At 38.2% G+C, this 27571-nt stretch overlaps 2 protein-coding genes across 2 annotated transcripts in view; both read left to right on the top strand.

The window, feature by feature from the left end:
• LOC143298086 (ras-related protein Rab-21-like) overlaps positions 1 to 10707 on the top strand; it is an 11799-nt gene extending 1092 nt beyond the window's left edge. Inside the window, exons 3-6 of the mRNA XM_076610767.1 lie at positions 2971 to 3078; positions 4523 to 4641; positions 5280 to 5368; positions 8535 to 10707. Coding sequence (XP_076466882.1) covers positions 2971 to 3078; positions 4523 to 4641; positions 5280 to 5368; positions 8535 to 8665 — 447 coding nt within the window. The 3' untranslated portion in view covers positions 8666 to 10707. The remainder of the gene's footprint in view (positions 1 to 2970; positions 3079 to 4522; positions 4642 to 5279; positions 5369 to 8534) is intronic.
• A 978-nt stretch (positions 10708 to 11685) lies between these two features.
• LOC143297788 (methylosome protein WDR77-like) lies at positions 11686 to 25326 on the top strand. Its single transcript, XM_076610278.1, has 9 exons — positions 11686 to 11803; positions 13548 to 13733; positions 15894 to 16035; positions 16580 to 16626; positions 17811 to 17881; positions 18584 to 18638; positions 21957 to 22140; positions 23827 to 23904; positions 24942 to 25326. The coding sequence occupies exons 1-9, from the start codon at positions 11740 to 11742 to the stop codon at positions 25159 to 25161; spliced, it is 1047 nt and encodes a 348-aa protein (XP_076466393.1). The 5' UTR covers positions 11686 to 11739; the 3' UTR covers positions 25162 to 25326.
• The last annotated feature ends 2245 nt before the right edge of the window (positions 25327 to 27571 follow it).

Genomic DNA, 27571 nt, shown 5'->3' with positions numbered 1-27571 from the left:
TTTGGAATGGGAATGTTATCCTCTTTTCATTTTATTCTAATTGAATCCATCAGTCACGTTTTGCACAACAATAATGATAATTAAGATGATAATGATAATTATAATACAAAGTAACTATAATGGTGATGATGGTAATTATGACTCTGTGTGTGTGTTCATGTGTTTGTGCATGTGTTATGTGTGTGTGTCTGTGTGTTGCTTCCTTTTCTCTTGCTGAAAAATCCACCAATATATCTATAATCCAGTTGAGCAGCTGAAGATAATTTTTTCTTTTGTTTTTAATTTTCATTTCAACAGGCGCAATAGCCAAGTGGTAAAAACGTTGGACTTTCAATCTGAGGGTCCCGGGTTCAAATCTTGGTAACTGCGCCTGGTTGATAAAGGGTGGAGATTTTTCTGATCTCCTAGGTCAACATATGTGCAGACCTGCTAGTGCCTGAACCCCCTTCATGTGTATGCGCAAGCAGAAGATCAAATACGCTTGTTAAAGATCCTGTAATCCATGTCAGTGTTAGGTGGGTTATGGAAACAAGAACATACCCAGCATGCACACCCTCGAAAATGGAGTATGGCTGCCTACATGGTGGGGTAAAAACAGTCATACACGCTCGTGTATGTATACAAGGGAATGTGGGAGTTGCAGACCATGAATGCAGAAGAAGAAGAAGAAGAATTTTCATTTCTTCCCCTTTGGTGTAGATACTTTTCTTCTAACCACAGGATCGATCTAATGAGTTTTCATGTATTATTTATTATTAGTGTATTCTACACTGTGTATTGATTTTGAATACTGGCCAGTGGCTTTGTGTTAATAATCATGTATCACTGTGTTTGATTGTTATATTTAATTCTGCTCTCTTACTGCGATTATTGAATGTGTGCATGATTGATTGTGTTAATTGTAAGTGAGGTTTATTTCAGCTTAGAATTTAAACTAATTTATGTCTAACTTAGCATTTAAACTAATTTATGTCTTTTCTGCATTCATATTGAATGACTGGTTGTCATGCATTTTTTTGTGTAGCATACACCAAACGTGATTTTCTTTGATTGAGATTATTGTATTGTATTGTATTACTCTTTTGTCACAGCATATTTCCCTGTGAAATTCAGGAGAGCACATCGCTACACTGACAGTGCTACCCTTTTTTTTCTGGTTGAAATTTTGTTTGTTTTCTAAGCAAAGTGGATTTTTTGACAGAATTTTGCCAGGAACAACTCTTTTGTTACCGCTGCTTCTTTTATGTGCACACAGTGTATACTGCACCCTGGTGTGAGAAAAACTATCTGGATCTCAACGTATTGAAAACAAAAGAAATGTTAATAGATTTTCGGAAAGACCCCTTGCCTGTAGCTGACCTTGTTATTGATGGTCAAACAGTGGAGAGGGTCAATGAATATAGATATTTAGGGACCATCTTAGACAATAAGCTGACTTTTGACAGAAATGTTGATTCCATTCATAAGAAATGTCAATCTAGAATTTTTTGTTTACAGAAGCTTAGAAATGTTGGTATAAATTCAAATATTCTTCAAAGTTATTATCGATGTTGTATCGAGTCCGTGCTCACAGTTTCATTTATGTGCTGGTATGGAAGTTTGGGAGTGAGGAGTAAGCGTGTTTTGAACGATGTCATGAGTGTATGCAGTAAAATTGTGGGAGTGAAACAAGCTAGTATGCAAGAGCTGTATGAAAGTCGAGTGGTTAAAAAAAGCAGGCAGATAGCAACTGACGACACCCATATTTTAGCAAAGTATTATGAGCTATTGCCATCAGGACGACGCTACAGAACTTTTAAGTTGAAATCCAGAGCTCTGAAGACTTTTATTCCACGTTCAATCCACCTTTTAAATTCTTGAGAACTCTGTGTGTGTGTGTGTGCGCGCGCGCACTCTCATGTGAGACGTGTGAAAGTCCGTGCATGATAGGCTGTACCTTGTTCTAGTTGTGGTGTGTGTGTGTGTGTGTGTGTGTGTGTGTGTGTGTGTGTGTTTACTGAGCTTAAAACGTGACAATTGGTTATAATGAATGTGCAATATGTAGGAAGAATAATGTGCAATATGCAGGATGAATGTACAATGAATATGTCTGATGCTAACATCCATATTCTAAATATATTTCTGTTTAATAATTACGATGTAATAATTAATTGCAATGTTTTTAAAAGCGAATATGTGAAATGCTTTTATTTGAGAACATATGTTTATTACTCTTGTTTGATCAAGTTATCCGCGTGTGTGGGGTGGGGTGGGGGTGCGGTGCGGGTGTGTGCTGATTATCTGGTTGTGGTTTTCCGCAATTCATCTTTATTCTTATCTTATCTGTCTATTATAATCAATGTGCAGTATGTTTATAATGTTATATTCAAATAATGTTTCTTAATTCTTTCTGTTTTTACATTAAGAATACTAGTTATTACCTGCAGTGTGTGGATGTATGTATGAAACGATGTATGTGATATTTTTTACATTTGTATCTTCGTAATATTTGTTGGGGCTGTTGTTGGCTTTTACAGTTATGGTCCCCATGTTGTTTACTTGTCTATGTTGTGATAATGCACCTGACCAAATTTCTCCAGTTGGAGATAATAAAGTTATTCTTATCTTATCTTATCTTATCTCCGTTTATCATCTTGTCCGAATGATTAGCATCCAAACCACCACTCAAGGTCTAGTGGAGGGGGAGAAAATACTGGCGACTGTGGGATTTGAACCAGTGCGCTACCCTCGAAAGCGGAGTATGGCTGCCTACATGGCGGGGTAAAAACAGTCATACACGTAAAAAGCCCACTCGCGTATATACGAGTGAACGTGGGAGTTGAAGCCCACGAACGCAGAAGAAGAAGAAGAACCAGTGCGCTAAAATTCTCTCGCTTCCTAGGCGGATGCATAACCATTAGGCCAACACTCCACATGATAACAAAGTATTCTGTGTTCTGTGTTCTCTATGGTTACTGTGGTGTTGGACAGGACACGGCAGGTCAGGAGAGGTTTCACGCCTTGGGTCCAATCTACTACAGGGACAGCAACGGGGCCATCCTTGTGTATGACATCACTGATGAAGACTCTTTCCAAAAGGTAACTGAAGACTTAAGAGCCAGTTTCAGTGTCACTATCAAGGAGTTGTGAATGTGTGTGGAAAGATCCCTATGTGCTACACCACACCTGCTTAAAAAGAAATAATAGGAAGAATGAGCAGACGCCTGACCTACACATTTAAACCCATTGCACTGGTAAGGCCTTGAGGACTTGAGATACAAAGAAGGCAGCAGATTGGGGAAACCACAAGATATTAAAGTTCGTTTTATAGAATTTTAACAGATGAGCTGTCAGTGTATAACTTTCATAAAACTATAAATCTTACCTTTCTCTATCTCCTTCCATTTTCATTCAAAATGTGATTTTTCATGATGAGGTGATAAAATGCACTTCACTTGAGTGAGATTTCAGGCACATGCACACGACATGGCCGAAACAGCTGTGTACGGCATCCATTGGACTTGGAGGCATGTGAGGGGTTCCCTTGGGCTCTGAACTGTAATCTGTGTGTGTGTGTGTAAAGAAACAGTCTGAATTATTGAGAATTGTAGCCTGTGCTTTTGTTAAAGGATGTAACAAAGGGAAACATATAAATTAGAATGTATAACATTAATTCTTTTACTGCCATAGGTGACTTAAGTTGACATTGAGGGTTTGTGTTAAATGGACTGTTTTTCGCATTGTAACAAAGCTTGACAGCTGCAGCCAACTTTCCCATGCAATAGGAAATTGACTTAAACCTTCCCCCTTTGACCGAGTTCCACTGTTGTTTTGACATGAACTGAATGGCATGACTGAGAATGTCAAGTCTACGTTTTTACCATGGCATCTTTGCAACTGATGAGAGTTCAGGCTGACAAAGTTGAGGCATTGCTGCAGATGGCATTTCATGATTCTGACAGTGAAGAGCCAGACAAAAGTAGTATTTTAGATGATTCTTCTGAACAATACATTGTGAAAATTCACGCAACTGATTCTGTGTGGGTGACTGTGGGCTTGCAAGTAACTGGCACTTGTTCATCATGCTTTCATTTTTTTCTTTTCTGTAATTTGATATTTTCATTTTTCTGTTTTGTCGCATTTAAGTTCACAGATAATATTTTTTCTGATTTAATTAACAAATGATCTAAAAATTTGACATACAAAATTTGAAGTTAAAATCTTGTATAGTTAATGAGAAATAAGTATTAAAAGACACCTACTGTCAGTTCAATAGAAATGCCCTAAAATAATTGATGCTGGGGAGCATTCTTCACACAGAAACTTGGTCGTGAAAGAGTTAAAAAAAAAAAAATAGAAGGTGGAAGAAAAGAAAGATGAAGAGAGAAAACAAAGAAGAAAAAAAAGAGGTAATTGTTTTATTTTTTTTTTTTTAAAGAAAAAAAAAAAAAGAGTAAAGCTTTCACTCTTTATTTGCATGTATATTTATTGTTATCATGAAATTAATGTTGTTTGTAAAAAGTTTTCATTTCCTTCTGTGTAGGTGAAAAACTGGGTGAGAGAATTGCGGCGGATGCTTGGACAAGACGTTGCACTGTGTATCGTTGGCAACAAGATTGACTTGGAGAAACAGAGACATGTGACGATACAAGAAGCAGAAACGTAAGTTGTTCAAGTAGTTCACTTACTCCTAGTTCTTTCTTGTAGGAGTAGTAGCAGTAGTAAAGGGACTGGCTCGAGCTAATCCTCGCGGCTTATGAGCATTGCATCAGAACTCAAAATGCTTACGTTAACTGGATTTACAAATAGCATTTGTGCTCTCTGTCAGATGACAAGTCAGTTGTCATGTTGTTTTATTTGTTTATTTGTTTTGTTTTGTTTTCCTCAGAGAGAGAGAGAGAGATCCAGAGAGAGAGGGATTTAATTTCAAAAGGGATACAGTAACACTTGAAGATTTTTTTACTTGTTTTCAAAGTCTGTTATATTGGTCAGTTTTTACCTTTTATGAAGTGAGTTATTCCCAATAAAAGCTGCTAATGTTTTGTTGTGTGTGTGTGTGTGTGTGTGTGTGTGTTTAGTTCATATAATTATCATGTAATGAAAACAATGAGAATGGCAGTAATAACACAAAACAAAACAAACAAACAAACAAATAAAAAAAGAGAGCAAAAAACAGGACTGGTGATTGTTGTTGACTGTGTAGCCTTTACAGTGATGCAGCTGTGGTAAAACTCGAAATTTGTGTTGATAAAAAGTTCTATTTTGTTGATCTACTTGTGATTTTGAACCTTGTTTTACAGATACGCAGCTTCGGTCAATGCAAAGCATTTCCATTCATCTGCAAAGCTCAACAGAGGTGTTGAAGAACTCTTTTTAGACTTGAGTAAAGGTAGGTGATGGAGCATCTTCAGCCATATAAGTATCCATATCAGTAGATAAAAAACAACAACATTTAAGACCACACACAGTATTAGCAGTTCTGGACACTCTATCCCAGACGTCAAACATGCACAGAATGACAGGCCACAAGTTTCAGGTGATTTGCCCTGGACATCAAAGGAGTGGAGAGATACAGGACGAAATTCTTCACACACACACACACACACACACACACATACACATGCACACACACACACAAACACACAGACGCATACACACACACACACACACACATACATATTCTGTCTTATTTTCTTTTTCTTTTTTTTTCTTTTTTTTTTCTTTTCCTTAATAGTTCATTTGTTGATTCAAAGAATCTCTCTTCCGTTTTTTTTCAGTACAATCTGAAGTGTGCACAATGTAATGATGTAGCAAGGAAAAAGATGACACACCATCTGTTTCCATTACACCAGTTGCCATGATCCCACAGATGTTATCAGTGAGATCAGAATGGGAGCTTCACACCAGAAATGTTACAGGATTGTCATGTGCCCAACCAGGATGTATGTTATATGAGACAACAAACCGAGGACCCAAGTGCAGTGTGCACTTAGTGCGCAAAAAGAATCCACAGAAACAAAAGGCGTGTCCGTGGCAAAAATCTGCAGAAAGATCCCATTTTTGACGGTAAAACAAATACACCTGCAGACAGAAAAAACAACTGAAAAGCATATAGCTGGCACTTGAATAAGGCCGCGTGTCTCTCAGGGGGCGGGAGAGCATCCAGAATTTCACACAGAGGAATCGGTTGTGACAAAAAAATTGATACAATACAACGCAGTGCAATGCAACGCAGTGCGAAGCAACACAACACAACACAACACATCGAATTATAATAGCCATGTGCCCAACCAGGTTATGTTATTTTCCTTCCTCTGGGCCCCTTACTGATTTGTGAATTGTTTTGCTGTGATTTGCTTCTTTATCCATGTGCAGGCATGAGTGTGTGTGTGTGTGTGTGGTTTTTCATCCATGTGTGTGTGCCTGTGAACTTTGTGTGTGTGTGTGTGTGTGTGTGTGTAGAGTTCTTATATGTTTGTATGCCTGTATTCATGTGTGTGTATGTGTGTCTCAGTTTCTCTGAGTTTGGTGTGCATGTGCAGTTCTTCATCCAAAACTATTTGAGTTTTGATGTTTGTGTAGTTTTTCATCAATGTGCATGTGTCTGTGAGCTTTATATGTATCCCGCATGTAGTTCTTTATCCATGTGTGTGTGTTGGGATAATGGTGTCTCTTTGTCAGTGTGCCTGTGAGTTTGATGTGTGTGTTGTTTGTGTGTTTTTGTAGTTCTTTATCCTTGTGTGTCTGTGTCTGCGTGCCTGTGTCCATGTAATGTGCTTGATGTATATTCATATGTAGTTCTTTATGTCTTTGTGTCTCTCTGTGTGTCTGTGAGTATGGTGTTTATGTGTAGTTTGTCATCCGTGTGTGTGTGTGTCTGTGAGGTTTGATGTGTGTGTATTTCGTGTGGGTGTGGGTATGTGTGTGTTTGAAAATAAGTTGAATCCAGAAACACAAGTAACTGCTCTTTTCACTCAATATGCAAGCTACAGGAAAGTGAGAAGGCATTATGTTGTATAATTTTTTTTTGGTCACACCCTATTTCTCTGTATGAATTTTGGACTGCTCTTTCCCCTTGTGGAGAGCGTCTTGCCACAGTGCAATGCCACCTTGATCTTTGTCTGCAAGTGTATTTGTTTTACTATTTAAGTGGATTTTTCTACATGATTTTTCCAGGAACAACCCCTTTTTTTGATCAGGGGTTCTTTTATGTGCACTGAGTGCATGCATTGTCTAATCTGAAACACTAGCATCCAGACGACATTTCTAGTTCTAATGAAGGGTTGGTGGTAAGAATCCCAGTCCATGTTGGATTGAAACACGTGGACACTAACTTCCTAGCCATGCACATTACCACAAGGCCACCACTCCGTGTACATTTCCTTCACTGACAGAGGTATCATTTTGTGGCTTACAGAGATGATTTTGAAGTCTTGTTTCATATCCTTCACTTGGTGAAGTGTGTGTGTGCGTGCGCGCATGTCATTTTAGTAATATATACCGTTCATTTGTTGGAGGTTTTCATTTGTAAATATTGTTGTGCAATACCCTATTGTCTTAACATGAGTATGTGTGTGTGGGGAGAGGGGGTGAGGGGAGGGGGGGGGGTTAGTCTATCATCAGCTATTGGGAATTCTTATTTGACTAGTTTTAATCTCTTTTTATGTTGCGCATGATTATTTTATGCTGTTGTTTACAAAGAGCCTGTGATTGCACAACTTAATTTCCATGTGGATTAATAAAGTGTTTTTGATTGATTGATTGATTGACAGTGAGATATTATTTTATGGCTTGCAGAGATATTATGCATCCTTCACTTTCAAAGGTATTTTGTGGCTTTCAGAGATGATTCAGAAGTCCTGTTATATGTCCTTCACTTACAGAGGTGTGTGGATTGTTGGCCTAGAGGTAACGCATCCGCCTGGGAAGTGAGAGAATCTGAGCGCACTGGTTCGAATCCCATAGTTGCCAGTATTTTCTCCCCCTCCACTAGACCTTGAGTGGTGGTCTAGATGCTATCATTCATATGAGACAATAAACCGAGGTCCTGTGTGCAGCATGCACTTAAAAGAACCCACAGCAACAAAAGAGTTGTTCCTGGCAAAGTATATAGAAAAATCGACTTCGATAGGAAAATAAATAAAATTGTTGGCAGAAAAAAAATACAAAAAAGTGGGTGGCGCTCTCAGTGTAGTGATGTGCTGTACATGGGGAGAGCAGCCCAAATTTCACATAGAGAAATCTGTTGTGACAAAAAAGAGGAATAGAATTCTATGGCTTACAGAGATGATTCAGTCCTGTACACATCCAACACTGACAGAGGTTTCATTTGGTGGCATGCAGAGATCATTCAAAAGTCCTGAGGTGGCTTGCATTAGCCAGCTCAGCAGCGCTAAGTTTGCTATTTGTAAACAGTGTTTCCTAGCTCAACAGTAAATTCCATATACTTTGGAACATCCTTAACTCTAAGCAAACTTAGCACTGGAAAGATCACTGCATCCGTCCTGGTCCTGTAATATTTCCTTCACTGATAAATATCATTCTGTGGCTTGCAGAGATGATTACGAAGTCAGAGGGCACACTGTTGAGACAAGGCCGACCAGGGGGCAGAGGTCGTCGCAATAATGTTGTTGTTGTCGATGACAGCAAAGAAGAACCACCGATGAAATCAGGGAATTGTTGTTGATGGACTTGTTTTTCCTTCTTTCTTATTTATTTATTTATTTGTTTATTTATTTTTGTATCTGTGGCTGCTGTACATTTAAAAACTTTTTATTATTTTTATTATTTTTAATTTTTTTTTTTACTAATTCCATTTTGTTTTTATGATGATAAGAACAAAAATGAAGAATGGTACATATATGTACGTCTGCTGAACTTCTGTTATCATTTCTTTCATTTTGCATTATGATGATCAGAACAAATAACGATGAGGATGATGATGATGATGATGATTATATTGCGTGTTTTTTCTAAGTGGACTGTGAGTTTTCCTGTGTAAAAAGTGATCACAGCTATATTTTTGGGTGGATCAGGGCTGGTGCAGTGATTAATGCATGTTCTGAGAAACAGAATTTTTTTTTTACTGAGGAATTTTTTTAAAAAGACATTATTTTTCTTTTCATTGCTTTCATTTTCTCAGCTGAGGTTGAGCTGACTGAATTGTTTATTGAGAAAAAACAAAGCATTTGAACTGACAAGCATAAACTAAATAAATATGTTTCGGAATTACATGATAACTGGTTTGTTACAGTTTATACAATATGAAGAAGCATGACCATTTTAAGTCTGATCATAGGCATGAAAAACTTGTGCATTTATGTGTGCCTGGGTTGGCACACACACACACACACACACACACATGCATGCACTTGCGTGCACACACACTCACACACATGCATGCACAAACACAAATACACACACGCATGCACAAACACACACACACACACACACACACACACACACACACACACAGATTAATTTCAGGGCGGCCTCGTAATATGTCAGTGGTGCAGTCATGAAAAATGACCCATACAGTTTATGTGCTGACTATTTCATGAATAGAAAAAGTAAATATGTATGCAATATTTTAGAATGTATTATGCCTTTAACTTGCAGTACACCTGCTGTTCACTTTTTTGTGTACCTTGGCATGTTTTGTGCATGTGTATCTGCAGGCATGTGCAAGCACATGTGTTTGTGTGCCTGTGAGAGAAAGATGAGACTGACTGATGGAGGAACAGGGAAAAGAGTTGGGAGCGGATAGAAAAAGATGGCTGTTGGATATGTTTGTGTCTGCATTCGTATATATAAGTGAGAGGTGTGCATGTATTTAGAGGTTTGCAAATATTACGATGTGCAATGGGTTTTTTTCTTATTTTTTTCTTTTTCTTGTTTTTTTCTGTTTTTTTGTTTTTTTTGGTGGGGTTTTTTGTTTTGTTTTTTTGAACAATCGTGCAAGATATATTCAAAGATGAGGAACATTTTCAGGCAAATGAGAACATGTTCATGGTATAATTTGTGTGATAATATCTTCCGGGTCATTGCAATTATATTGTTCGTGCAAATTATTACTGTTCAGTCAGTGAGAGTCACTCAAATGTGAATCTGTTACAAAACCTGGATTATTTTTTTCAAAATGGCTATTCTCAAGAATTGATTAATGAATTGGCTCCTGTGCAATAAGCCTTTCATGTCTGTTCATGTGTTAGACATGTATTTTATGTGTGTGTGGAGTGTGTGTGTGTGTGTGAATAGGGTGTGTGTGTGTGAGCCTTGATTTAATATGATTTTACAGTGCATCGAATGCTTTTTTTCTTTGCTTTTTACAAAATTTTTTAACTTGTCCCAGAGTTTGTACATTTTGAGCTGATTTATCAGCTGAAGGCTTAGATTATTTTTATTGTAACATATTCTTGTTGTGAAGGCTTTATTTATTTTTTTTGTATTTCACAATTTTTATTCTTGTTTTTATAATATTGATAAAGAAATGTGACCAGTTGTATTTTGCCTTAAAGGTTATAAAAAAAAAAGTATACATTTCGGTAATTGGAATGTGATTTTGTGATTTTTATGTGATTACTGAAGGGACAGAAATGCATTCTCTTCTTTTACATGTTGCTCGTGATATAAAATGATATATTTTTTGTGTCTACACGTCCATCAAAAAAGGAAAACAGTCAAAATATTGTGAAAAAACTTGTTTATTAAATCATCTCTTTCATTGTGTGGGTACCTGTTTGCATGTTTGTGTTTGTGTGTGTGTGAGAGAGAGAGAGAGAGAGTAAATACAGTTTTTTAAATACAGTTGCAGCAGGAAAACACACTCACACCACACACACACACACACACACACACACACATTAAAGTAACTTTAATTGCAATAATCTAGTACTCATCTAGTCAAAACAGATACGCAACCAAAATGCAACCAATGCACTCATGTGGTGGAGTCTCACATCACTGCACTGAATACCAGGTATGATAATATGAATAGCATGGACGCAAACTGCACATAAGTTTTAATACTGTCAATGGCATGCCTCTTGTTTATACTCCCACAGCACTGTCAGTTCAAAGTTGTGCACAAGATGTGGGTTGACGAACTACACTTGATCACGCCTACTGTTCACACACACACACACACACACACACACACAAAGAGCTTAATTTGATATTGATCAAACCTTTTTTTTTTTTTTTTTTTTAAAGATTACTATATTGACATATTATTGGGAAGTTATATTAAGTCTTGTCTTCAAAATAAGTATCTAAAAGGGCTGAATGCTGCATATTGAACACATGATCTAAAGACAGAGAAATCTTACCATATTGAAACCAACAGATCAATTGTTACGTCTGAACCCTCGGACATACTGTTCCAACTTAATTTTGTATGGTGCGTTTGAAAATATTCTTTTCTGAGTTTTAGGACGTACAATCATTGAAATTACAAACATGATCAGAAATGACAAGTGAAATCAGCCACTTGATTAATGTGTCATGTGGTATCTGCAATCCTTTTCTGCTGGATACCATCTCATTCTCCATTTCATTCAATGATAAAGTGGACAGAGCAGCAAGATCGCACGCACACACACACACACACACACACAAAGAGAAAAAGAGTCAGAACTCGCTTTTTATGATTTTTTTTTCAATTTCTGTGAAGTTTCGGTGGTAAGATACAAAGGGATTTAACTCAAGCAAACCACGTTTCGCAGGTTTCATTGCGAAGTGGGAAACTGCGGCATTATTATAATGGACAGTGTTCAGATTCCAGCCAGCATGGACAAACACCTGGACGTCTTGAAAGTACACGCAAGTAAGTGGTGTGTTTGCTTAGCGACTTTTGTGGCAACGGTGGTCATTATTTGTTTCTGCGCGCCTTATCAATTATAGTTGGTGCAAAAGGGTCCAGGACATGAAGACGGAACTCGTCAGGTATGACACATGTTACCACCACCATCTGTCGTCGTGAAGTGGATCAATCTCGAGGGTAGCAAAGACAACATCAACACTCTTAATACTGAAACCTATATATATCGGATAAGAACAACATCTCTATGAAACACAAAATCAGACTCCAGCGTGCACTGATATATTCCATCATCCACCATGCATGACTGACTTTGATTACGTTGTACTTGTAGGAGTCGAGTCGGCTATATATATATATATAGAGAGAGAGAGAGAGAGAGAGCCGGGGATTTGGCAGTGTAGCTTCCACACAGCGCACATGCTGCTGCACTGGATTGTGGTCCTGCACCCTTGCCAGCAGCTTGTCGTCGTTCAGATTGTTCGTCTACAGCTGTTCTGATAAAGAACAAGTTCTTAGATATTTCTGAATTGTTTCAGGAACTTCAAATTCAAGCGTTCTAGAACTGTAGAAGACATGGGAGACATACTCACATAGACCCTCATGGTGGATTTGGACAGCTACAATGAAAATGAGGTGCTATCGCAAGTTAGTAAACTGAAAACATCAAAAACACACATCACCAATGAAAAAGTGCACCAAGCCATCAAGCAGCACATTATACCAAATGGAGATCAACTGACATCAGTTAAACAAAGACGAGTTAGAGGGAGCTTTGTGGGTATGACTGGTCAACAAGATCCAATGGTCTTGCTGAAACAATCATCCAACTAGTCTAAGGTACTGTTGACAGAGAGAGATGGAAGGGGAGACAGGAAAAACAACGACGACTGACTGACAGCATTGCAGAACTGAGAACAAAACCATTAGCAGTGATACAGGTTTTGACACACAACCAACAGACATGGGGGAATCAGAACAGTTCTGTTAGGGTCAGCAATGACTCTTCACAGAGTTGAGAGAGAAGAAGAAGAAAAAGAGAATCAGAATGGTATACATTTTGCCAGTACCGGTTACAAGCAATGTTTTGAAGGAAATATGCCATTATGTAGCATTCAATGTTGTGTGGGCTGATTCTAGGGGATAAGAATGGGAGAGGGTTGATCAGCTTGACTGCTTTTTAATAGAAACTTCATGTTTGAGTGTTTTGACAATCCAGAATTTCTGCTGTAGAGCTGAGAGAATGGTGACCACAAATGGCAACAGTACAGACAGTAGAAATCAGATGAATTGGTTAATAATATTGTAAAGTTTGATCAGTGGAACATTTCAAATTCCCCTCTACATAATGCCTTTTTAATGGGTTGGTAATTGTCCAGATCCAATGATAATTCAGCCTTGAGTTTTATGATATAAAAGAATAACATCTGCCATGGTGAAGTGATTCTGTCAGAATCCCGGAGTCTGCCTCTTAGTCTTACTAAGTTATTTGTATAACTGCTGATACTACAGGCATACATAACTAGAAGTACAGTAGTATAAACCTGTATTAACTAGGAAAAAAACAACCACCACCACCAGCTGATAGAAATGAACAAAAAAAGACCGCAAACTTGTTTTCCTTTAGAATAATATTACCATATTTGGTCAAAATACCAACCAAACAAAAAACACACCAAAACAAACAAACAAACAAACAAAACGCAAACTGCAAGTGCAATGCAAAGAATGTATATATTTCTTTTTTCAGGTGGTGGTGTGCTGGTAGGAGCCTCCAGCCTGACAGGGCGGTACTGGCTGGGCTCTCTGTGGTACTACACTAACCCGGACCTGGCTCCAGACGTTGACAAGTGCACAGCGGGGGTTCAGCTGGAGGCAGGGCTGCGAGATGCGGCCTGGGTAGATGCACAGAAGGTTCTTGTTGGCCTTGATACAGGTACCGTGGATTTGTTTTCCTTTGGAACATCTTGAACTTGAAGTATGTAGCAAGAGCAGTAGCCTGAGTAGGTCAGAAAGTCTTTCTCATTGACCATGGAAGGTCTCTTTCTTTTTTTTTTTCTGTACTCACAAACTGACAAAATATACAAGAAATTTTGTTCAGACTGATAATAATGCACAAATGATACTGTCATTTACAGATAAATGATTACTAGTATACTACTATGATTGCTGTGAGAATGCCCGTATGTTTTGGTTTTATTAAAAGTGAAAAGTTTTAACATGTTTTTCTTTTCTCAACAAGTGGATATAGGAATGGCTGCTCATTAGAATAAACATGGTAGTTGATGTGATTGTTTTGGTAAAGTGTGGATTTTATTTACTTTCTATTCAGGAAATCTTTTTTCAGGTAGTAATGAACCAGAAGAAATTGTGCAAATGATAGAGAGAATTGAAACACATTCACAGTTGGTGTGAACTGCACAGTTGACAAGTTTCACATCAGTGTAGGGAATCATTTTGTCTTATTGAGACATGGTATAGAAGTCAGGGTATGGATGTAATGGCATATCTCCAAACATGAGCCTCCAGGATATTCTTAATTTCATGTTATCAGTTAATTTGACATGATAGTAATGTACTAATAATGGTGATTAAACTTAAAGTTCATTGTGAATGATGATGTCATTGACATATTATTATGTAAAATGTCCTCTAATATGAAATGACATAACTATGGGTCAGTGATTTCCATCTTGAGCTCCATCAGGATGGGAAAAAATTAAGTTACTGTCTTAACCATTTCCTCTCTTTTTCTTTCTTTTTTTTTTTTTTATAATAACCTTTTGTTATGCTATCTTTTCTTATTATATATAATTCTGTTGGTTTTTTTTTATTTTCTGGAGGTGACTTACAGATAATGTAATAACTGATAATAAGGAAACTTGTTGCGAGCTGTTTCAGCCATCATGTAACAACAATTTTGTAATTACATTTTCTCTTCAGGTAATCATAATCTGCTAGAGTAAAATGGATTTTATCACTGTAAACTGTAAAGTAAAGTATGACGGAATTAGCTGCTTACGCAGAGTTGATGCTTATCTCAAGTGCATGTTTTACTTTTGTTTGTAAGTTTTCAGTAGGTTCTGCTTGATACAGTGCAGTATTCTTATATGTATACATTTCTTCTTCTTCTTCTTCTTTTTTTTTTAACTTTGTGTGGCAGAATTGGTCATGCACTGGACTTCTGATCCAGCATTCAGCAATGGTCCGGGTTTGGCATGGTGGTGTGTCCCTTTGGAGCCAGTTTACTCTGACTTCCCCTCACTCCACCTTGGTGTGAATGGGTAGATCACTTTGGTCAGGGAGGGTTAAAATGGCAGAAGTAGGAGGACAGGGGCCCCACCACCTTCCTGTGCCAAGCCCTTGACACAGTGGATGTGAATTCACTGCCCCGAGGGCTGTAAAAGACTATTAGAAGTTTCACTTTCCAGCATTTTATTCTGGCACAAGCTGCTGGCTGGAATTAGTGGAAATGCCTGCTGTTCATTTATAACCACAGCATGTCAGTCAGGCCTGGTGTGGAATTTCCATCACAGCTTTGTACACCACACACACACAGTGACACACACACCATGAATGAATGTTCCTGCAAAAGCATGATAACTTTTGAACGCTTTGGCCAAATATGAACGCTACAGTTGATAGTAACTGTATGGTGCTGTGCACATCATAATTACGTTCTTTTGCAAACACTGGAAAGAGTTTATATCATTTTATCCTTTTTTTTCTTTCTTCTTTTTCTTTCTTTTTTTGCTGCCCCATCATCTGCACTGTTTCAGTGGTATTACTCCCACGCAACTCATTCCGAGTCCCCCATACACAGCCACACCTGGGTTCGTCTGTCGCAGTCCCATTGCTGCCAGTCCACAGGGACTAGGTGGACACACACCAGAGGAGACCCTGCGCTGCTGCTGAGTCCCTTCGGTGGTGTTCGGTAGTGCTTGTTCAGAGTAACGTACTTTGGACATCACTACTTAACCCCCTACTGGTGACAACCATGGCTTAGTCACAGAACCTGACTGAAGAAAGAGTTTATCAGTAACATGTGTGAATGTCAAAGGGTTAAACCTCTGCACTGTGGCCATGGCTTTGACAGGTGGCGTGGCGCTGTGGGAGCTGCAGGATGAGGACAAAGTCTTCAGCATGTTGAGTTCAGCCTGCGAGCACGACAACATGACGTCCAGTGTCAGCGTCAGCTGTGATTTGTCACGCTTTTTGTCAGCCAGTTACGATCATGGGTAAGGCTTCTGTGCCTCCATGTAACTTGTTGTTTAAATGTTTCATCTCCACTCGTCAGTGTCGTTTTACACAAATGTACATGATCATTGTACGCAAGGAGTCAGATATACATATAAGTGAATGCCTGATGCAGTGTACAACATCAGGAGATTGTAACTTTATGTTAAAGGTTTTGACTGTCCAGCTTTAGGAAAAAAAAAATAGTGCACTTTGATGAGATGAATTCCAGTGCTTAAAGTCATATGCTTATTATTAAGGTGAAAGGAAAGCCTTGAACAAAAGTATACAATTTAAAATTGTAAATCATGAATTTTACCTATCAAAGACCTTTGTTCTTGTCCAGTGTTTGAATCTTGTGATGCTGGTTTAGTTTGTGGCAAAATTGTTGGCTAAAGTTTTGGCAGAGTGGTTTATTATTATCACACACATTTATTCTTCTACTTCTTCTTCTTTTTTTTTCTAAAAAGAACAGCAACAATGTGTGATGAGCATTATTTTATATGACTTTAGTGAGCCTAAATTCTGAAATAATTCATTTTGCAGAATTAAAGTCTGGAACCCAGATCTGACTTCTTTACACACATATCAGGGTAAGTAGATGATTTCTTTCTTTTTTTAATTATCAGTGTAGATTGCCAATTTATGGTATTAGCAGCATAAACAATTTTGGCCATTTTCTGTATGCATAACTAAATATGTACTTTTTTTTTTTTTTAAGTACAAAAACGCTTGTTAATAGCAGCATACTTATCCCATACTTATGAATGTGTTGTTAATTTTCAGTTTTTCATTTGGCATGTCATTTCAAGGGAAGACATATGTGACTAATATTGACAGATGTACATCTATGAATTGCGTATTGACTGCTTGATACTGTTCTTTACTTGGACTTATGAGTTACATCCCAAACTGTGTGTCTTCAGTGCCTTAATTCCAATAAAGAAAACCAAACAAACATGCTTCAATTATTTGTCCTTAAATCTAAGGTGGTTTCAGATGTGTTTCTTCCCTTCACTGCCTTGTTCAGGATGTCAAAAAACTCATTTGCTTTTGCAGATCCTTGGTAAGTTGATGCAGTGGTGCAGTGACTATGGTTTCTAAGCAAGACAAGTTGACATTGTTTAGTTCTGTGACATAGCAAATGTCATCATCCAAAGAGTGGTTCACACTTGCAGGCGGTGTTTTCTAAAGTTCCAGTAACTTACTTATTGCTGATCGGTGTTGGAGTTTTACGGTGAATCTGTGTGCTATATCTGCTTGATCCTGATTTTTACAGTTTGATGAATTAAGATAGTACTACTACTACTACTACTACTACTACTAATGATGATGGGTATTTGTAATGCACTCTACCTCCATAGCACAGGGGCCCAGAACTCTTACAATGAACATCAATATGGTGGGAAAATTGTTACAAAAATGAACATGACGGACCACTTTAGATACATCAGTCTAACTTGTAATACCCATAGCCACTTTTCTTTGGATGCAAGAATAATTTTCTAATCCTATTACATATTGTGTTGTTGTTGTGTGTGTGTGTGGGTTTTTTTTTTTTTTTTTGCAGTGGGTGTGGGATTGGATTAAAATTGATTATTTTATTTAGAGAAAAGAACTAAGCTTTAAAGCCCAGATCAAGTTGTTATTGTCAGATTTGTAATACAGACAGGTGTTATTGTTTGAGTTGCTGTTAATGTTAGTGACAGTGCATACCTCACACACTTTTACTTGTTATTGATCGTTCTCTTGACTTTCTTATTGTTTCCTGTTGTAGCGCACAGTGATATTGTTTGGGACGTGCATTGTCATCCTACGGAGCCAGACCTCTTCTTGTCCTGTTCACAGGTATGTGTTTGTGAGTGTGTGTGTGTATGTGTTAGTGTGTGTGTGTGCATACATGTGTGTGTGTGTGTGTGTGCATGCATATATTGTATTATGTTTTGCTCAAGATTTAAAGCGTTTTGTTCATTTTGTTTGATTCATATCTAGATAGATATGAATAGATTTTCAAATGTCTTAGTCTAGCGATTTCTGAATATAGAAAGGTTTAAAAGCATGAAAAGAAGACAGAATTTTACCTTTCTTTCTCTCCTCTGTCTCTGTGTCTGCATACATGTAGATGTCCATGTTAATTGGAAATGTTTTCTTTTCATACTTTAACCCAATAAAAGTTGTGATTTGTGGAATAAAATGAATTTAGTGTTGTTATGTTTTGGTTAGGGAGGTGCTGTGGGGGAATCGGTTTTGGCATTGGACTTCTGATCCAATGTTCACCAGGGATCAGAGCTCTAGGCCCCATTTCGGCATCATGTTGCGTCTTTGGGAAAGGCACTTTACTCTGATTTTTCTCACTCCACCCACATGTGAATGTGTACCTGACTTCGGGTCTGGGAAGGTCAAAACAGCGGAATGAGAGGATTGGGCCCCGCCTTCTTATACCAAGCTCTAGACACAGTGGATATGAATTCACTGACCATGGGAACTTAATCAAGCCTTTTAACCTATGTTCAGGAGCAGGTCAGTTGATAAAAAGGTTTCTTTCTTCAGGATGGAAAGATAGTTCTCTGGGATATTCGGGACCGAAAACCAGCTGCTTGCCTGCGTAAGTATTGACAGCCATGTATTTGTATAATTTACATTTAGATTTATATATTTATCTGTTTCTGTTTTCTATAATATTTCTCCGCAAACTTCCTCGTCTTACAAATTCACTTCAGAGTGTAGGTAATGAAGAGCTCATATTTTGTTAGGCAAAATGAAATACAGCTGCTCAGTTATTTCAGAAGGAAAAAAAAATCATGACAAAGGGAGAAAATAAAGGTGACTCCTGCAAAATAAAAACAAAAAAACCACAAAAAAAACAAAAAAGAGAAGGAAAAACATGCGTTAAAAAACAACACCACCACCATTAAAAGGTTTCAAACATACACTGAGAAATCCATGTACATAGGTATAGGCACATGGAAATTAAGTTGTGCAATCACAGGCTCATTGTAAACACTGGCATAAAATCATGCGCAACATAAGAAGAGATTAAAACTAGTCAAATAAGAATTCCCAATAGCTGACGATATACTAACCCCCACCCCCACCCCCCAACCACCCCACACACACATACTCATGTTAAGACAATAGGGTATTGCACAACAATATTAACAAATGAAAACATCCAACAAAAAAAAGGGTATAAGATTACTAAAAATGACGCGCGCACGCACGCACACACACACACACACACATGCACACACACACGCACACACACACGTTAAGACCATAAGGTATTGTACAACAATACATAAATAAAAACATCAAGGGAATAAATCGTATATATAAGTAAAATGCACGCACACACACACACACACACACACTCATTCACACACACTCACACACACACAAACAACGTATGCATGCACATAACATATGTCACGCCAATAAGATTAGAACATTAACATTAAGATACATGAAATCCAAGTAAAATAAGAAAATATTTAAAAATCACTTCCGATCACACACACACAGAAATGCTTGCTTGCCCGTGCTCGCCCGCTCAGTCCCACATGCACGCATAATGTCTGCTCCCATACACTCGTCTGCTGGTGAAGTTCAGGTGTTGCTGTGGCGAGTGGGCTTTGGGGGTGGGAGGGTTCACTTAGTGTATTGGATGTTTTGATTGTGTGCGCAAATGGCTGTAGGAATAAATGAATTAATGTATCGAGATGTTCTTGCGCGTGGAGCTCTAAACCTACGACTTATGTCTGACCTTCTGCTATTAATGTCATCATGTAGTGGGTGTCTTACGTCGGTCAAAATTGTTATTAGTCTGTCAGTCAGTTTTCTATTGTGCATGTCACTAAAGGTGTCTTGTCTTATACCCACCACCCCACCCGCTTTCCTAATGACTTTTTCCAACCTGTCTTTGTCATGTTTGGTCAGGATTCCCCCCCCAGTACATGGCTCAAGTTTATATATAAGAAAGAAGTAAACCCTTCCTTCCACCCACCAGAAAACAGCAAATATAAATCAAAGAGTAGTTAATCAAAAAGCGTTGTGAAGAATCATTTCAAAAGAATTTGCAGCATGTAATTTCCTAGCCTTAAACTGGATTTTGATATGTCTTGCTTATTTATGAAAAGCAAAATTTAGCATTTTTTTTTCTTTTTTTAAACATTAATGTTGCCACTTTATTTACAGACATTATGGATTGTATGATATGCATAAACTTGTACATATATGCATACTTATACACAAGCTGTTGTTTGAAAACACACAGACACACGCACACATGAAACCATGCTTCGGTATTTTTTTTTTTGTTCACTTGTATTTTTGAAAACATGATGGAAACATTTGCCAGACCATGCACAGACCTACATTTTTATGTGGACAGAGAATACTTTAAAAGCACGATGACTCCTACGCTTTGAGAATACTATGATTTTTCGTTCGCAACATCAGTTAAAAAGCACGACTCCTACACTTTGAGAATACAATAATTTTTCGTTCGCAACATCACTTAAAAGCACAACAACGTCTACATTTTAAATTTGATGCATTAAAGACACACTGATCTTCAACTCTGAAAAGCCTGATGACTCAACAAGATGCATTTTTTTGATGTCTCACATGCACATTGAATAACAACACAGAGTATGATGACTTGCAAACTGCAGCTTCTCCAGTGAATTACAGGCACATTGGTTCATAAACACATAAAGGATGCCACCAGTTGCATCTTTAGTATTATCTTTCTTCTTCTTCTTTTTCTTCTTCTTCTTATTATTAGTATTTGTGTCATCACAGAGTTCGTAAAGGTTTCATAAAGGTTTTTTTGGGGGTTTTTTTTTGTTTGTTTTTTTTTTGGTTTGTAAGAAATGTCATTTGCGCATTTTGTTTAAGTCCTTAAAAATCTAGGTTTTCAACCCAGACGAGTGTTTTCCTGTGAGGCATAAAAAGAAAAAAACATAAAAAAATGAAATAATAATGATAACTTTCACTTGACACAAATCAGCAACTCTGATAAACATCTGCCTGTGAGGCATCAAATGACAAATAAATGAAAAATAAATAGAAATGATAATAAAAGTAATAATAATTATAAGAAATGAATAAGGATACATTCTGAATTTTTAATCACTAAATTTGAAAACTTTTTTCAACCCAAAGAAAAAAATTCCCATAGCATCAGAAACCTGGATGAAAGGCACTTAGTGTTAACTTACATCTCTTGAATGAATCTTTGTCTGCCCCTTTGACAAGAACCACATTTTTGGTTGGAAAGATCGTTTTGGGGATCAAGGTTTAGTCTAGATTTATTTTTGGATGCCCCACAGGCAAATGCTCATCAGGGGTTGGTGATGGCATGTGTCCAGTGGCAGCTACTGTTATTATGATGATGAATAGTATCATTCTATTGATTCATTTTTACATATACATATTTTGGATGCCCCACATGTAACTGTTGGGGTTGCTGCTGATATGTGTCCAGCTACTGTTGTGATGATGATGATCAATTTATTTATCATTCATTTATTTATTTATTTGTGGATGCTTCACAGGCAAATACTTGTCACTTGCTCATCAGTGTTGCTACTGACATGGGTCCAGTGATGAGCATGATTATTATTATCAATTTATTCTATTTCATTTTTATTTTTTGATGCCCCAGAGGCAGATGTCTGCCAGGGTTGCGGCTGACGTGTGTGCAGTTGCAGTCATGATGATGTAGATTTAAAAACAAAATTCATTATTACTTTCCTCTTTTTTTTTCTCTTTAAAAAAAATATTTTTATGCCTCACAGGCAGATGCCCGTTGTTTTTCTTCTGAAATGTATGCAGTGACGTGATTAGGATGATGAGGATGATGATGAGGATGATTATGATTTCATTTGTGTGTCTGTTTGTTCTTGCGGACACCCCACAGGCAAGTGCTCGTCGGGGTCTCTGCCAACATGTGTGCAGTGGCAGCCAGGTGCCCGCAACATGTACGCAGTGGGTTACGAGGAGGGGCAGGTGTCTGTGCAGGATCTGCGTATCGTGGTGGAGAAGACGGTGACCTACCACCCTCACAACCGCCCGGTCAACAGGCTGGCCTTCTGCCCTCAGAAGTCAGTGTGTGTGTGTGTGTGTGTGTTTGTGTGTGTGTGTGTGTGTTTGTGTGCATGTTTGTGAAGAAGACGGTGACCAGCCAACCTCACAATTGCCCTGTTAACAGGCTGGCCAGCCCTCAGAAGTGTGTATGGTGTATGTGTGTGTGTGTGAGAGAGAGAGAGAGAGAGAGTGTGTGTGAGTAAGGAAGGGCGAGGATGGGGATTGTGTGTGAGAGAGAAAGAGGGTGTGTCTGTGTGAGTGAGATAGGATGGGGATGAGCATGAGAGGGTGTACATTTGTGTGTATGTGTGTGTGTGTGTGTATGTTTGTGTGTGTACAAGCATGAGAGTTGAAGCTTGTGTGGGTGGGTGTAGTTCGAGAGTGTGGGTGTATGTGTGCACATGTGCTTAGATTTTTGTGTATGTGTGTGGCTGCATTTGTGCACATGCTTGTAGATGTAAATTCTATCAAGAAGGCTTGTGTCTATGTGCATAAAGAAATAAGGATGAGAAAGAAAAAAGTTTTGCCTACTCACTACTGTGAAAGGCTTCTGTTGCACAAAGTTTATTAAATTGTGCCATACCAATGTCCATCATTCATTTGCAAGGATGTTATTGTTCAGCTAGAACCATGCATTGATTTCCTTTTAGATGTTATGTATAGACTAGGGATGCAACCTCGTTTCACATACTGAGTGATAAATCATCTAATGTGTGTTCTGTGTAACTGTAAACTAATAGATAAATATCACAAAAAGTTGGAAGTTAGCAAACAAATCTGTTAACACCAAAAACCAGAAAACAAAACTGATATAAAATGCAAAACAAGCAAATATCATTTTAAAAACAAAAGGAAAGTCATAAGTTTTTCTCAGGCCGTTACAGTGATCTTCTGAAGAAATCAACAGCGTGCAAGTTTTTCATTTCATTTGTCCTTTTCTGTTTTTCTGTTTTGCTTTTTTTTTCTTTTTTTTTTCTCAGAACAAATAAGGACAAAATCAGGACGGTAGGCATGTCTGTTTTGATCAAATCAAATCAACGCACTGGGCTACAATGTTTTACTGTAGTGGCACAAGCACATCCCGACACTGATACCATCTCACGCATGAAGGAATGACACCAACACCAGGTTGGAGTTTCAAAAATATACTTCAGTATGGAACCCTAACCAGGTGTTGATGTCATACCTTCATGCGTGATATGGTGTAAGTGCTGGGATGTACTTGTGCCACTACAACCACAATGAACCTGAACCAGTGGCGATGAAGAGGAACGCATGTGAGATCTACAGTGAAGACACTTTTAGCTGTTATGAAGTGGATGAGTGTAATACACTGCCTGAAGTAAAGTCAGCTCCAGTATTGTGCGATGAGTTCAGAGCTTTAAAAAAATTTGTTTGGTCTTTATTTGTGCTGTTCTATGACTGCGAGCAAACATTAAATGGCATGACTGATAATTTTGGTTTGTTTCGGATTTCTGGAGGCTGTGGTAATGATTGTCAGATTCTTGGGTAAGTATGTCTGAAAGAAAGGGGAAGAAATCGACCTGTGAATACATAGTTATAAACTTAGCATTCACGTGATGTTTTGATGGACCGGTTTTGTGCGACACCTCTTCTGGTGTTGGTTTGGCAGGTGGTTGGCATCATTGATGGGGATTGCTTTGTCATTGTGTTGAACTGATTTATTGTGGGTTTCATTCCAGACCCAGCATGCTGGCCACTGTCAGTGAAGACTCCAAAGCCACAGTGACCTCCATCACCTCGTCTACCTCCTCTCTTCTGTGAGTGCTTAGGTTTTCTGGTGCAGCTGGCACTCTTCTTGTGGCAGCAGAAGCATCATGGAAGATTTAGTAATAATGGTACAGTTTCTACGGTGTAGTGCTTTCAAACCTTTCAAAGTGCTTCACAGCAGTAACGTGTTGTCCAGTCAGACACGAATCACACAACACACACAGACACACACAGGCACTCAAAAAGATGTACACTTGCATACAGGCACACATTCACACACGCATGCATGCAAACACAAACATACATACAGTCTCACTGCAAACATACGTACATGGAAGAGTTGTGTTTGAAAGTGGGTGTTTGTGCACAAACTTTTAATGTGTGTGTGTATGCCCATGGGTGTGTATGTGGATGTTAGGTAGGGATAGGGGGATGTGTGTGTGTCTGTTTGTCTGTTCTAACTGAAGCATCAACGAGAATGATGATGGGTAGAGAAGTAAATACTTGTGAGCTGCATTTTTTAATGAAAATGAAAAATATTTTATTGCTTTCTATAGATTGTAAAACATGATTTTATGAATGTGTAGTATTTGTACTTGAATTTGAAAAGTGGATAAAAAGAAAAAAAAACCCACAAAAAAACAACAACCCAACAGCAGAAAACTCCGGTTCATGCAGCTGTTTTATTTGTGATAGTAATTATAATAATGATAATAACAATAATTGGTGTTTACCACCTTAGCACATAGTGCTAACAGTTAACATCAGTATGGTGGGAAAATGGTTACAAAAATATATAATCAAGACTTACAAGCAAGCCTTAGTCAAATGGAGTGTGTCAATAACAAAAAGCACACACACTATCACACACACAACACAATGCAACACAACGCAACACAACACAACACACTACAACACAACACACCGGCACACACATGCCAACACCTTGACATCCATGAAAGTAGATTTGTACAGATGTGTTTTGTTGTGAGACCAGGTTTTTTAACCAAGATTTTGTTTCGGCGTGATGAACATGTGTGTGAACAATCAGACTCTGAATTTCTTTGATGTCATTATGTGAACGCAGGTACGAGTCTTCTGGCCACACAGACTTTGTGTACGGTTTGACCTGGGCCAGTGACAGCCAGTTTCTAACCAGCGGCTGGGATGGGAAGATTTTGCGGCACATGGTTACCAACGCTCAGATCAACGGCAACACTGGAGTGGAGATGAACGGCGATATTGGAGAGTCGGAGCCTGTGGAGGTTGATGTGGCAGAGCCAGTGGTGGAAAATGATGCGTCATAATGTGTTTGTCTGTCACTCAGCTTGAAGGAGGTGCTTTAATCAGGACTGAAATTGTCGTACTCATTTGATGATAACATGAATGTGACGTTTTGGAAGGGGAAGAATGGTATTTACACCAAAAGGTATTCTACGTTTTAAGAAAGAAGACATTTCTTACGAATCATGCATCTTTTGTGTGTGTGTGTGTGTGTATGTTTGTGTGTTCAAGCATGTGTATTCAGAACCATCAACACAAAGCCACGAGCCTGTCAAAACATATAATGACTTTGCTAATTGGGAATCCTGCTTTGTAAAGTCTTATTTTTTCATTAATTAAGAACCAGTTCCTCATAAGAAAATCTAAGTCCAAAAGCATTTTAACTGAGATTTTTAAATTCTTTCATCAGTTTCTTTACAACCCATCCCAAAATATTTACTTTGGCGGACACAAAATTTCATTGTTTCCTTTTTTTAAAATGTTCACTGGCTGATTCTGGGATATAAAAATGTATTATGAAAAGAGTATAACCCAGTCATGTTCTCTCAAAGCTGAATGGATCTGCTTTAAAGGAGCAGCCTCATCACCCTCATCCTCATCAATTCAACAATCAAATAAAAAAAAAATATATTAAAAAATTGTTCAGTCTCTGGCCTTTCTTACCTTGCTTTTCTGGTGACCTCAAAATCCTCTCCGCTTGATTACCAGCACAAATTCATACCAACATCTTAAATGTCAGATGGTTCATGGGAGAGAAACACATGGTTCCACTTTGTGGGGACATTCACTCAGTTTCTGTGCAACTAAGCATGTGTTTATAATAATGAATGATAAAAATGCAGATTGGCGCTCTCACTTCCCAGGCAGGATGCTTGTGGCGTTTACAGTAAAATATTATTCATGAATATACATGCATCAAGTACACCTACATGAGCGAGCATCAGCACACCACTCGCATACACCATGTGTAAGTGACATCACTCCCATGCTAACTCCTGTACAAGTAGTTTTACATGTATGACTGTTTTAAACGTTTTTTGCACTCTAATATAGGCAACCACACTATGTTTTCAGGGGTGTGAATGCTTTTTTTTTTTCATAACCCACTGGATGCTGAGTGGATTGTGGGATCTTGAACATGCGCATTTGATCATTTGCTTGCATATTCACACAAAAAATGTTCAAGCGATAGCAATCTGCACATCTGTTAACCTGAGAGATTGGGAAAATCTCCACCCTTAACCCACCAGGCATGGTGGTCAGGTTTCAAACCCAGGAACCTCTGATTGAAGGTCCAATGCTCTAACCACTAAACTGTTGTGCACTGATACAGAGGCTGCACTTATACAGCTTCTGTTGGGAACAGTCCAAAGTTCAAAAAGACTCTGTTTGCGGAATCCTTCGACTAAACGTTTAAGTGCAAGGCTGTCTGCTATCTAAAGTAACACCTCAGAAAACCTCTCCTCTTCATACCAGAGTCTTTGCAAAAAAAAAAAAAAAAAAAAAAAAAGGACTGCTTCATAAAAGGAGGGATGTTTTCATGTGAAAAAATCAAGAGATTATTTAAATTATGCAGGCCACATACAGTCTGCCACTCTCCTCTCTGAATGCACACACACACACACACACACACACACATATATATATATAAAGCTGTGGATTTTCTTTGCAAGAAATGGAAATGTGCGAGCAAGAAAGCTCCTTGGTTATGGAAGGTTGCCATTACATTGGCTGCATTCACCACTGTTCCTTGCTGAAAATTCAGCATCGTCCCCACGAAGAAAACTTTGCAAGTGCCCAAGTGATCCTGAACTTTTCGTGAACCCTGTGCATTACTTGCACCTCTCTCATTTTCTCACCCTATCTTCATTGGCCACTTGAGATTCATTGACTTATGGGGACCGACAAAGTCTGAAATCTGTGCACGTTACATTGCACATACTTCACCAGTCATGAAGTAGTACAATACTAGATGCAACAGGGGCATCAGCTAGGTAGATGTGGATTTTTCTGGAAGTCCTGGGCTCAAATCCAAAAAGTGCTTGAGTAAAAACTGAAGATATTTCTGCCTTCTGAAACCACTTTGTGTGCATACACAGTTTTAGCCATTAGTTTCATTGTCAAGGTGTCAAAACGTGCAAACTGATTCATATATGCTATACCACATCTGCTTTGAATAACAAAAACAACAACATGAAAAGCAGATGCATGACCTATGCATAAAACCAATGTGTTAACAAGGCCTTGAGAGCTTACCATAGTGTTGTTTAAAAACGTTTTTAAAGATAAAAGGCAAAATAAATCCAGAATCCTTGTCAGCCACAAAGTATTGATTATATACACACACACACACACACACTCACATAAATGGCATGCAACAACAACAGAAAGAAATATTTTGCTACTCAGCGCCAGAAGCACAACAACATGACG

The sequence above is a fragment of the Babylonia areolata genome, chromosome 23 (assembly GCF_041734735.1).
Source record: "Babylonia areolata isolate BAREFJ2019XMU chromosome 23, ASM4173473v1, whole genome shotgun sequence".
Taxonomy (NCBI): domain Eukaryota; kingdom Metazoa; phylum Mollusca; class Gastropoda; order Neogastropoda; family Buccinidae; genus Babylonia; species Babylonia areolata.
This window is presented reverse-complemented; position numbering and strand designations above follow the sequence as displayed.

Excerpts from the sequence above, each read along its gene's own strand:
- LOC143297788 (XM_076610278.1), top strand. The coding sequence starts at position 11,740 with ATGGACAGTGTTCAGATTCCAGCCAGCATGGACAAACACCTGGACGTC. Across the intron at positions 17,882-18,583 it reads TCTTCTTGTCCTGTTCACAG|GATGGAAAGATAGTTCTCTG; the intron begins GTATGTGTTTGT and ends TTCTTTCTTCAG. Across the intron at positions 22,141-23,826 it reads CTGGCCTTCTGCCCTCAGAA|ACCCAGCATGCTGGCCACTG; the intron begins GTCAGTGTGTGT and ends GTTTCATTCCAG.